Genomic DNA, 13736 nt, shown 5'->3' on the forward strand with positions numbered 1-13736 from the left:
GATGAGGGCAATGAATGTACAAATGTGCTTTACACAATTGATGTATGTATGGATTGTGATAAGAATTGTATGAGCCCCCAATAAAATGATTTAAAAAAGAAAGAGAAACTTCCACCTTAAGTCGACACCCTGAATTCAAAGTTCTAGCCCCCCAAACTATGCAAAAATAAACTTCTATGTATTGACGTCCTCCACAGTGGTTTCCATGATTAATGTTATTGTAGCAACACTACACATGAAGAGAGGCGCTTCAGCAGCTCCGTGGTTATGAAGTTGGGAGTTTGAAACCACCAGCCGCTCCTCGGGAGAAAGACAGGGCTTTCTATTCCCATCCAATTTGACAGCCCCAGAAACTCACAGAGGCGAGTCAGAATTGATCCAATGGCAGTGAGTGATTTAACTAAGTCAGGATTCAGTGCCGAGTGGGATGCTTCTCTCACATAGACTTAAATGTGGAAGTGGATTTGGAGCTGTGTCATGTGTCAAGGCTGGAAGAGTTTTGAAGTGCCTAATAGTAAAAGCCTAAATTGCCTTAAGAGACTGTTAGTGGAATTATGGATGTCAATGGAGATTTGACATGAGGGCGCAAAGGGAAGTAAGGAGAGCTGTGTGTGACACAGCTACGGTGGCAGCACAAGAATGAAGAGATCAAGCAGAAGACAGCACGGGAGCAAGAGGCAACTGGCATCAGGCCAAGGCTTACTGGCAGAACGGGGTGTCTCTGGGCACTAATTGGTATAGAGAAAGAATTTCGTAACATTTGCCTAACTGGAGAAGAGGCAGAACTGTCGTCTTTTAGAGACCAGGCAAGTGGGAAGCAGAAGCTAAAGAGACAAGGACAATGAGAATCAGAGCCATCTCAATCACAAAGGATAGGGCCATAGCTCTAAGGATGGGGAACACCCACAAACTTACTGCTATCAAGTCAATGCCAATGCATAGCGACCCCATAGGACAAGGTAGAACTGCCCCTGTGAGTTTTAGAGACTGTAACTCTTTATGGGAGTAGAAAGCCCCATCTTTCCCCTAGGATTGTCCAGCAGTTTCAAACTGCTGACCTTTCAGTTTGCAGCCCAATGTATAACCACTTGCACCACCAGGGCACCTAGGAAGGCTGGGGCAATATAGCATCCTAAATTTCAGTCAGATCTTCACTAACTCATTTCTGGGTGTGGGGCTGCCATTTACCAGGGTCAGGGGAATGGGGCTGGATCTGCTACTCAAAGCTAAGCGCTCCATGCAGAATGGGCAGAAGAACCAGGGGTGCTATGAAGGAAAATGTAGGGGCGCTGCACTCTCAGTTAGACTAGGAGAATGGGGATTCCCAAAGCTGAGGGAGTAGAAATGCTGTCTCAATAGGCCTAGAAGATGGAGCTGAATCCCAGGATGAAGGAGCCTGTATATCCGGAGCATGGCCAACACTCAAAGTCAGGGCCAATGCCCTGATGGTCTCAAAGAACAGATTCATATTTTCCATCTTTGAAAACTAATACAAACAGTTCTGCTGTTGTTGTTTTTTTTTAACTAGACTGGTGCCCATTGTTCCATTTTTCCTCCATTATCTCCCTTTGTAATGGGCATGTCACCTTATTCCATATACTTAGGAAACAGATAATTTGTGTTCTAGACTCACAGATTCAGGAGGAGTGTGCCCCAGGATAGAATTTGGACATGGAGTTGATTTAACCCTTGGGGGAATGCTATGATGATGTGAAAGCATTTTACATGAAGCAAGGGCATGGATCTGGGGAGGTCAAGGGTGGAATGTCATGGACTGAATTGTATCCCCCCCAAAAAATCATATCAGCTTGGGGGAGTCATGATTCTTAGTGGTTTTACAGTTATGAAATGGTGTAATCTCCTCAGCAAGCAAATATGTGCAGGTCTTTTCTTCTAATTCCTCTTTTTCCTCCTCTTTCTCGTCTTCCTCCTCCTCCTCCTTGGTAAGAAAGTTACTATTCTACTTTACCTCCCAGTCAGACTATTAGACTGTTGATTAACTTTTTCTTCTCTTAATCATGACCATTTTCAAAGCATTGTTTATACAAAAGTCTAGTTTATCTAAAAGCCTAGTCTACACATAGCTACCCAACACCCATTTCATCCTGAACCTATGATCATCTTGCTTCTATTTCCAGTCCTCTACTAAGCTTCCCTTCAATCCATACAAATTCAATGGTTTATTGGCAGCCTGACTTCTATTTGACTTTTCTTCAAAGTTTGTTGGTCAACCTTTCTGGGATTCTTGGACTCCTTCCTAGTTCTTCCTCACTCTGGCTCTAAGGCTGGGCCAAGTCTTGCAGAGATTAGACCGATGTGATTCTCTTGGGCTAAGGTTGTCAGAAGTGTCTCTTACTCCAAAAACTTCAAAGATCAAGTACAATGATATGAAATATCTAGAATAGATACTCTCTTGCCTCCAGAACACGCACCTCATTTGTACATGTACACTTTCACGAGGTATGGCTAGGGAGGCTGGGGAGAAATGGGTAGCTGGTAACAATGAGTATATGAAAGAAGAAAATACTCTACAACTGTTTGTGGTGATGCTTGCACAAATCTTTTTATGTGATTGAACCATTGAATTGTATGCTATACGAGTCAATAAAACTGTTAGAGAAATACTTTACCGTGCTAATGTGGCACTAGATTAAAATATTTGAGGTATCCATCTTACTGAGTAAAATAAAAATACTTCAAAAACACAAAAGTTAACATGTATGCAATGTTATTATTCTTATAACAATTATGGGGCTGGCCCAAGGCTAGGCAGCATTTCATCCCATTGTGCACGGGATTGCCATGAGTCAGGCACAAGCCACGGGCAATGCACAACCCTACGATGTGCCAACCCACTAATTCTGTCCAGCAAGGTCCCCTTGTTTTACTTGAATGTGCGTTTGTATCTCTTAAACCATTTTAGGTTTGACTATCAAATGAGATCTTTAAGTAGTGAGAATTGATTGGTATCTCTCACAGTATAACATGAATACATATCCAATATTGCATGTGGTTTGCATGAGTAAATGAGTGTCTGTGTAAGGCAGTGAACGAATGAGTGAAAACACAGTCATACAGATGTGAATTATTTTAGCAACTTATTTTAGCAGGAAGTAGGAAGAGCCAAGGGAAAGGAGTAGCGAATTCAAGATGGAAGAAAGGAAGTTTTGACAGCAGCCTGGAATGCAGTTCAACATAACCTCATATACTCTCCTTTTTCGTGCGAGGTTTTAGGATTCAGGAAGCAAATGAGTATTTAATGGGGATTAATTTCAATTAACCTGGTGAGCTTGAATCATCTCGTTGCCCTGTAAATATTTACAATTCTTCCATTAGTTATGAATCCCCCTGACATTGGCACTTTATTCACAAGCAGCCTCTGTTTCTACCTGTAATTGCTAATAAAGATGGATACAAACATCACAGATCGGGGTTGCCGCGGATCACTATGGAAATGACACCCTTCCCTGCTCCTAACGGAAACAGCATTTACCTCACTTTGATCTGCTCTGAAGCAGCTCGCCTCTTCAGAGACAGAAGATAATTTCCATAAAGTTCCATGTGAAATTGAATGAACTAAAAAAATCAATTGAGTCCCTTGGTACGCTGTGAACTAGAATAGTTGGTACCTTGTCGATAAGGAAAAATTAAGTGCCTAGGTGAGGAACCGAGACTCGTTGATACAACCAGTTCACTCTGATTTTGTTTCTCTCCAAGGAGATAAAGAAGACACAGAACTTTGTGTGATTTCTTACACAGCAGGTCCAGTATTTCTCATCGATAATATTATGACAACCAGTCAACTTCCCTTACAATGCATGAATGATTATTACTGTCTAACTTCAATAGGGCAAACATCAATGCAAATAAGAATGAACATGTACATTACATATGAGATTTGGGCTTCATTTTTTTCCCCATTTCTACAAAAGTTTTCCTTATCTCCTACTTCTAGAAGGTGCCACAACCACACCAAATGCGTTGTGCTGGAAACTGCCGTACCTGGCCAGGGAAAGGATCCCCATTCATCTAGATCAGCGGTTCTCAACCTGTGGGCCCCCACACATTTGGGAGTCGAATGACTATTTCACAGGGGTCGCCCGATTCATAACAGTAGCAAAATTACAGTTATGATCCAACAAGTCCATTGAAAAATGATCCTGAAAGAGCTGAAAATATAATCAACGAGACGAGAGACACACTACACACATTCAGCAAATGTTAGTGTGTTGCTAGGGAAAGACGGACAATGGAAGACACCATGCCTGACCGCAGGGTGGAGAAACAGAGAAGGAGGAGCTGGAACTGTTACGGTTAAACATGGATGTGGTGGCAATTCGCTGATAGAATTCTGACCTTCCAAGTGGAGCTTCCAAACTAAGACACGGTAATAAGAGAGGTCTAATGATCTCATTCTGAACATCAACCAACGAAAACCTAATGGATCACAACAATGCGATCCCATTGTGCAATAGTTTGCCATGAACTGGGGCTCAACTCAAGTACAGCAAACAATGACAACAACATGGTTAATTACATAAGAACATAACAACCCCTTGCCCTACCTGCCACCCTGGTAAAATTAGACATACGAATGGTCAGTACATACTCTGGCCAGCCTGTATTGCATCTGCAATAGAGAACAGTATGAGGTATTGATTAACAATTTGTTGATTTGGAGTGAGGAAAGAGCAAAAAAGACCATTATCAAGGAAGGAAGACATCTATTTGCACAGGCTAAAGTACTTCCTGAGCAGCATAAAATGGCACACTGCATTAATTTATTCAAGTTACTGTGTATTCAAGGCACAGTACTGAATCCAGCATGCCCACCATGCTAATGGAGAGCAAAGACCATCAAGGGCAGAAACTTGGCTTGGTGAAGCAAATTCAGAGAATGGACTGCCTTTGGGGGCCCAGAAGACTCTCCCAAGATGGACTCCCAGAAAAACAGGGGTGGGGAGACCACAGAGAACCCATGTTCTTGAGTCACTTAAAAGGGGCTACACACAAAAGCCCACCAACCAAACCTACGCCAGTGAGTTGATGCTGATCCTTAGCTGTCCTATAGGACAGAGTAGAACCGTCGCACAGGGTTTCCAAGATTGTCACCTTCATGAAAGAAGACGGTCACCTCTTTCTCCTGCAGAGCAACTGGCAGGTTTGAACTGCCAACCTTTGGGTTAGCAGGTAAGTGCTAAACCATTGTGCCACCGGGGATCCTTACAAGGGGCCACAGCCTGTGTCTTGAGGAGTATGGAAACAACAATGTCTGAGCTCCTTATTTCAAAGTCACCATCTCCCTATTGACTAGTAATTCTCCGCCTTCACCAGCTTTCAACACAAAAGTAGTGTTGGTTCACAGTCTGTTAAAATTAGGTGGGATGAGGAAAACCATCTTAGCCAGTCTAGGAGCAACTGAACTGTAGTGGAGAGTGTAGACATACTGACCCCAAGGTCAGAATTTCGAACCTACCAATCATCCATCCTACAGGAGAAAGATGAGGCTGTCTGCTCCCAGAAAGATTGAGTCTCAGAAATCCACAAGGACAGTATGATTCTGTCCTATAGGGTCGCTATGAACCAGATGACAGTAAGTTTGGTTTGGGGTTTAACTCAAGTGAGCCTGCCTCAGATAGTATGATAAGCAAAAGTAAAGACTTTAAAGCACTAAGAGAGGAGACATTTCCTGAACTCCTGCAAACAATGGCAGGATTAAGGGAGAGAACCCAGCCATGAGAAAATGGGAGTCACGGTCTTCAGCGTCAGTCTCCTCGGGTGATTATGCTCCATGAACCCAAAGGCAGTTGAATTCATCACGGACCCTGGATAAGGCTCAGGCCGTCACACACAACCTGCGATGGCACGTTCGACATTTGCACAAACCCACCTTATGCCAGACTAGTGGTTATTAAGCAGCAACACCAAATGGAAGGATAATTTTAGACTTATAGGGATGCTGAAGATATGTGTTCATTCATAAGAGCACTTGGAATTTCCGTTGTGCGGTTCCACAAAGGACTCCGTATGCTTTGGGAGAGAAAATCATTTCTCTTTACAAAGTCTTAGTGAGGTGAGAGCTTCTCCTTTGAATGAAGACCCGAAAGATTGACACTGTAGCTTTAAAGCTACCCTTTAGAGGATCAGGGTCCTCCAACTAATCAGATGAAGAATGAAGTGTGGTTCTTGAGCTGATGTGGGGAAAAGAAGATGCTTTAGTCACAGGAATATTCTATAATAAAGATTGATAGAGAGACACATAAAGGCACTGAGATCCGCAGGCGGCTCTTTACAGTCCTCAAAGTAATAAGGAAGTAGAGAAGTCAATAACTCAATTCCCAGTCGCCAAAAGAACTTTGTCCCCTTCTCCTTCCCATTGAGAATTGAATCCCACAGTCTTTTCTGAACAATCTGGGGCTTGGTGATGCCAGGCTCTGATTAATGCTAATTTGACTTGGGTGGACATTCAACCCAGTTTGGTTGGGAAGATCACTTCATCCAGGAATTAGCAAGACTCGGAAAATGGACGGAAATCAAGATCATTTTCATCTCCCCATTTCTGTCTACATTTTGAAACGACCCCCTCTGAGAAGTTCAACGTACTATTTTTTTTAAAAGCAGTCTTATAAGACATAGCCTAAATATCCATCAGCAGAAGACTGACGAAATTACGAGACACAATGATATAGATTGACATAGTAGCTGAAATAATGGGCTCATGCGGAACAATTTGAAGGTGGTGCAGTGTTAGTCTCAGAGCAATTCCCTTGGTCAACTATCATCAGAGGATCTTCCAAAGACCCCCCCTTGCCTTGTCTGCCATGCTTGCCTTGTGTTGGAATTTGTTATTCCCACTTCATTTGGTAGAAGAATAAGCCCTACTTGGGTTGTCTTCTGTTGCCAGATAGGCTATCAGGAAAAGCTAGGCCAGACCATTTGTAAGATGCTCTGCAGCTGTTGTTCCTTTAAAATTTTTTTTGGGGGGGAGGGTAACCTAACCAAAGCATTTTCTCTTTGTTACTGTTCATATTTATCTTTTGGTTGTCTGCTATGTTATTACATGGGGTTTTCATTGTACTTGGAGTTCTTGGGTAGTGCAAAATGGTTAATCACGTGGCTACTAATCAGAAGGTTCCTGGTTTGAATCCACCTAGAGGAACTTTGGGACAAAGGCCTGATGATCTGCTTCTCAAAAAGAAAATCACAGACCTGACCCCCGCACACTGGGGCAAAACACTAAGGGCGTGCAACAGGACAGCAAGGGGAGCAAAGCAATGAAGTCCCCAGGAAATACCAAAAATAGACTCGGGCCAGGGCTTGGCATTCCATCAGGCTCGATGGGAAAACACTCCTAAATGTCAACAAACAGACATGGAACTATTTATAAACTTTTCTCTTTTTTTGTAGTTGGTTCTTGTTCTGGTTTTTTGTTTTTGTTTTGTTTTCTCTTGTTGCTTTGTTTTGCTCTGTCTTGTTTTTGTGCTTCTTATTGTTTGTTGCATGTCTATCTAGATAAGGTAGGCGGGGGAAACAATTCAGAGGAGAAAACAACAGACCTATGGTTCCTGGTTCCGGGGGACATGGGAGAGAGGGAGGTGGGGGAAAGGAAGGGGATTGTCAGCCAAACGACAGATAAGGGAACAACAAATGATCTAAAATCCATAGTGAGGAGGGTATAGGATGCCTGGTGGGGCTTGATCAAGGGCAGTCTAGCTGAGAGGAATTACTGAAACCAGAATGAAGGCCAAACATGATAGTGGGACAAGAGGATAGTATAAAAAAACAATGGAGGAAAGAACCAGCAGGCAAAGGACTTTCATAGAGGTGTAAATACAGGCATGTGCATATGTAAATATATTTTTATATAATGATAGGGAAATAGATCTATGTACACATATTTATATGTTAAGAGTTAAGGTATCAGATGGACATTGGCCTCTACTTGAAAGTATTCCCTCAACGCAAGAACACTTTGTTCTAATAACCTGGCATTCTGTGATGCTCACCTTCCCAACATGATCACTGAAGACAAAATGGGTGCATAAGCAAATGTGGTGAAGAAAGTTGATGGTGCCCAGCTATCAAAAGATAAATCATCTGGGATCTTAAAGGCTGGAAGATAAACAAGCAGCCTCTAACTGAGAAGCAACAAAGTCCACATGGAAGAAGCTCACCAGCCTGTGTGATCATGAGGTGTCGATGGGATCAGGTATCAGGCATCAAAGGCCAAGAACAAAAAATCATATCATTGTGAATGAAGGGGAGTGTGGAGTGGAGACCCAAAGCCCATCTGTAGACAATTGAACATCCCCTTACAGAAGGGTCACAAGGAAGAGACAAGCCAGTCAGGGTGTAGTATAATACTGATGAAACATCCATCTTTCCTCTAGTTCTGTAATGCTTCCTCCCCACCACTATCATGTCCCCAATTCTACCTTACAAATCCAGCTAGACCAGACAGAGCATGTACACTGGTACAGATAAGAGCTAGAAACACAAGAAATCCAGGACAGAGAAACTCCTCAGGACCAATAATGAGAGTAGCGATACCAGGAGAGGAAGGAGAAGATGGGGCGAGAAAGAGGGAACCGATCACAACAATCTACATACAACCCCCTCACTGGGGGGCAGATAGTAGAAAAGTGGTTGAAGGGAGACGTCAATGTAAGACATGGGAAAAAGAAGTATAAATTATCAAGGGTTCATGAGGGAGGGAGAGGGGCGGAGGGGGAAATGAGCTGATACTAAGGGCTCAAGTAGAAAGAAAATGTTTTAAGAATGGTGGTGGCAACAAATGTACAAATGTGCTTGACACATGGATGGATGTATGAATTGTGATAAGAGTTGTACGAGCCCTCAATAAAATGATTTTTAAAGAAGAAGAAGAAAGAACAAAGGCAAAAAGAAAAAGAAGAAGAAAAATCACAAACAAAAAACCCCTCAGGGAACACATCTCTACTCCGCAGCACATATTGCCATGAATCCACACAGACTCTCTGGCTGTTGGTTGGCTGGTTTGCAGTTGCACTTATTTAGGAGAAAGGAGCGAGATGTCTAAGTGACCCTGGTCAAACCTAGAGATCTCTCTGGAAGCCTATATGGGCAGAACATATCTCCAGAAGGGACACAGGAAATTGATATTACTGTACTTGGAAGGCAACCAGTGGGGAAAGGGGTGGAAGGGAGATATTCTTGTATCTGTTTCTATGTTCTGATTTTGAATCAACTGATTATATTTTCCATTCAAAAGTAAAACTGAAAAAATAAAATAAAGAATCTTTCCAACTTAGCCTTGCTTCTTAGGTGCTCAATCAAGGAGTAACAATTACAATAGAAGCCAAACAGTGTATGGATTCAACAGTTGGGAATTTTATTAAATTTCACTGGCTTTTCATCTCACTATATTGTGATTGCTTTGATCCAGATCCCTGAATATAAGAATATTATTCTCAGTGGATTTTCAACTTGCTCATACATTTTGAATATTGGACAGAATACAAATGTGTAATTTAGAAAGAAGTGGATGCTTTGGGTAGCATACTAGTACCTTAATCAGCTTGAAAAATAATATTTGTATAATATTAAAACAAAATTAATAGCAAGACACTGATTATGTGGAAAGACTTTGTGCTGTAATTATTAAACTTGCAAACAACTCAGCACAATTAGCACCTTCATTAGGATATGACCTAATAGTTTAGCTTATAAAATTAATAAAGACCATTAAAAGTCACATTTGTTAAGTACGGTGGGTTTTTGAAAACACCAAGTAGGTAGATATTAGTTTTTTTCTCATTGGGGAAAGCACCTTTGAAGGTGTGAATCCTTATAATACAATCACTTTCCTTCCTACTCACCCCCATTCTTGGCACAATGTAAAAGCCTTTTGTTGGCAAGACTCAAGGCAAATGGCAGTCATGCAACGAGGCTTCAATATGACATCCATCCACAGGGAAGCTGAGCAACTCTCAGGCACATTCCTTCTTCCCCAGCTGGAAGGCACCATACAACAAACACCTTTCTCCCCCAGCACCTTAAATGAAATATCAACTAGAAGGTTGACATTGACTTTGATTAGACACTGCCATTTGGATAAAACTTTCAGGATCCCAATGGCATTTCCCCCATACTCATGCATTCGTCAACCTGTGCTGCTTAAAGGCATTTGAGGTACCACTGTTAAGAATGTGGGAAAGGTTTTGATTCAAGGCCACAGAATTTCCCACCAGTGAATAAAAATGGATGATCTGATAAATATTGCTGGACTAGATAATTGGGGGTTGGTGGAGAGAAGCCTGGAATCATACTTATGTGAGAATACATTCCAAATAGAACAAAGATTTAATATAAAATCAAAGTAAAAAATGTAATAGGAGAAGATATGGTTTAATATTTTTAAATATATTAATTGAGAAAGCCTTTTTACCATGACACTTAAAACAATAATCATAATATAAATAACTAACAATATTTTTGCCTACTTAAAAATTTTTAAATCCTCAGTTTAAAAAACCCAATTCAAGCCAAATGAAGAAAGAACTTATTAAAATCTAAAACTTTCATTTGTAGTATGGTTTCTTTTTCCTACAAAAACACAATTGTATCTGTGTTGCTTCATGGTACTCAATCTTGTGATAGTACATAGCATGTCTACCTGGAAGGGATAGGCGGAATAAACAAGCCAGAAGAGAGAACAACGGGATGACAGTTCCAGGGAGACATGGGGGTTAGGGAGGCGGGGGAAAAGAAGAGGGTGTTAACAATCCCAGGGACAAGGGAATAACAAGGGATCCAAAATCAGTGGCAAGGAGGGTGTGGGAGGTCTGGCAGGGCTGGATCAAGGACAATGTAACCAAGAGGAATTCCTAAAACCCAAATGAAGGCAGAACATGATAGTGGGACAAGAGGAAAGCACAAAGAAACAGAGGAAAGAACTAGGAGGCAAGGGGTAGTCATAGAGATTTAAATACAGACATATAATGATGTAAATATATTTATATATGATGAGGGGGAAATAGATCTATGTACATATGTTTATAGGTTTAGTATTAAGGAAACAGATGGATAGTGGGCCCCTGCTCAAGTACTTCCTCAACACAAGAACACTTTGTTCTAACAATTCGGCAGTCTGTGATGCTCACCTGCCTGGCACGATTGCTGATGACAATGGGTGCACAAGCAAATGTGGTGAAGAAAGCTGATGGTGCCCAGCTACCAAAAGATATAGCACCTCAAGTCTTAAAGACCTGAAGATAAACAAGCAGCCATCTAGCTGAGAGACAACAAAACCCACATGGAAGAAGCACACCGGCCTCTCCCAACTCGATTACTGAGGACAAAGTGGGTGTATAAGCAAATGTTGCGAACGAAGCTGATGGTGCCTGGCTATCAAATGATATTGCATCAGGGGTCTTAAAGGCTTGAAGACAACCTAGCTAAGAAACAACAAAGCCCACATGAAAAAAGCACACCAGCCTACCCCGACACGAATGCTGAAGACAAAGCAGGTGCATAGGCAAGTGCAGTGAAGAAAGATGATAATGCCCAGTTGTCAAAATATATAGTATCTGGGGTCCCATAGGCTGGAAGATAAACAAGGGGCCATCTAACTGAGAAACAACAAAGCCCACATGGAAAATGCACACCAGCCTATGAGGTGACAAGGCAACGAAGGGATCAGGTATCAGGCATCAAAGACCAAAAAATAAATAAAAAATCATAGCATTGTGAATGAGGGGAAGTGCAGAGTGGGGACCCAGGCCCATCTGGAGGAAATTGGACATCCCCTTGCAGAAGGGCTGTGGGGAGGTGACGAACCAGTCAGCGTGCAGTGTGGCAACGATGAAACATACAATTTTCCTCTAATTCTTAAATGCTTCCCCCCCCTCACTATCATGATCCCAATTCTACCTTACATAACCGACTGGACTGGAAGATGTACACTGGCACAGATAGGAACTGGAAATACAGGGACTCCAGGACAGATGAACCCCTCAGGATCAGTGGTGAGAGTGGCGATATCAGGAGGGTGGGAGGAGGGGGAGGGAGAAAGGGGGAACAGATGGCAAGGTCTACATATAACCTCCTCCCTGGAGAACGGACAGCGGAGAACTGGGTGAGGGAGACGTTGGATGGTGTATTATATGATAAAATAATTATTATTTATAAATTATCAAGGGTTCAGAAGGTGGGGAAATGGGGAGGGAGGGGAAAAATGAAGAGCTGATACCAAGGGCTCAAGTAGAAAGCAGGTGCTTTGAGAATGATGATGGCAACATACGTACGAATGTGCTGGACACAAATGACGTACGTAAGGATTGTGAAAAGAATTGTATGAGCCCCTAATAAAATGATTAAAAAACACAATTGTATTCATTTACTTTTAAAATAAGGAAATAATGACATAGGTATATAATTTAAGGATAAGCATAGTAGTCTAGGGAAAACTAAAGGAATTTACAGCTCATTAAGGGGTTACACAAATTATTGTTTTGTCATAACCTGCAACCATTAAAAACAACATTGTAGAAAAGAAAGCTGAGAGAATATAGAGTAATCCAATTTGTTCTAAGATGTCTTTTGTATGCAGACAGAATAAAAGATAAAAGGAAACATCAAAACATCAATGATAATTATTACCAGAGGTAGAATTATGGAAAATGTGATTTTCTTCTTTTTGGTGACTTCCAAATTTTTAATAATTGGTCATTTTTTATGTATTGCTACTTTCTTATTCTTTGAAGTTCTAAGGAAAAGAGTATCTTGATTTCCCTCCAAAATAGCTCATTTAGAATTAAAATCAGATTCAAAAGACCAACATCAAGGGCTTGAAGGAGGCAGCTTACATGAGGGGGCTTCAAGAAGTGCATGGGGGAAATTCTATTATCTTTGAATTCCATTTTCCATGAATATTTTGAAGCCCCTTCATGATAGAGCAATTATGACAAGCCCCTATTTATTTATTACTCATATATGAAAAAGGGAGCCCTATCGGATTCCGTGGCGTTATATCCTAGGGGCTAAATTACAACTCTTAGGTACTCTCAGTGATCTCTCTCTGACGGTTCAGGCTGCCCTTCTTCAGGGCCACACGCCACCCAAGTTCTCGCATAAAACCACTGTCAGAGCGGTCCATTCCTAACTCCCTGCCTTTGACAGTAGCTCATACGGGTCCCACTGTATTCAGAAGACCTTGTCTTCACAAGGAGATTAGGTCTTTATGGGAGGCACTTGCCAGTCACAAAGTAGCTATCACTATCGTCATTGAACTTCCTCTGTACCTGTAGGTTTTCTTGATCTCCTCATTGGATGCTCCTTTTGGTAGGCCGAGGATTTCATAGAGAGCTTCTCCAGATGTGGACAGAGTCCGCTGTCTTGAGCTAGGTGTGTCACAAGCCATTGTCTCAGGCTGTAAAACCAAACAGGGGGAGATAAAGGTGATGCAGACAGGATCACGCTTTCTAAAAGGGGCAGATGTTCAATCTTGACCTTTTATAAAAGCACCATCTGAAATACACCGGTGAAGCAGCTGCAATAAGAGACAAGGAAAGGGACAGAAGTGCTAGAAACCGGGTTTTTGGTTTGGATGTTAACGGTCACAAGGGGAATGCAACTAGAATAAAGCTATGTCCTTATGGTTAATTCGAAGTGAAATCATCACCCCGTGAATTCAGAATCGCTGAAAAGCAATCCTGAGAGCTCAGGTCAATGCAGACTCTTTTGGCTGAATTAACTTT

The 13736-nt window shown here is 41.8% G+C and overlaps 1 protein-coding gene across 1 annotated transcript in view; it reads right to left on the minus strand.

The window, feature by feature from the left end:
- DNAJC5B (DnaJ heat shock protein family (Hsp40) member C5 beta) overlaps window positions 1-13399 on the minus strand; it is a 48292-nt gene extending 34893 nt beyond the window's left edge. The window contains exon 1 of the mRNA XM_075549625.1: window positions 13281-13399. Within this exon, the coding sequence (XP_075405740.1) occupies window positions 13281-13399 (119 nt within the window). The remainder of the gene's footprint in view (window positions 1-13280) is intronic.
- Window positions 13400-13736: the final 337 nt, after the last annotated feature.

Source organism: Tenrec ecaudatus, chromosome 5 (genome assembly GCF_050624435.1).
Source record: "Tenrec ecaudatus isolate mTenEca1 chromosome 5, mTenEca1.hap1, whole genome shotgun sequence".
Lineage (NCBI taxonomy): Eukaryota > Metazoa > Chordata > Mammalia > Afrosoricida > Tenrecidae > Tenrec > Tenrec ecaudatus.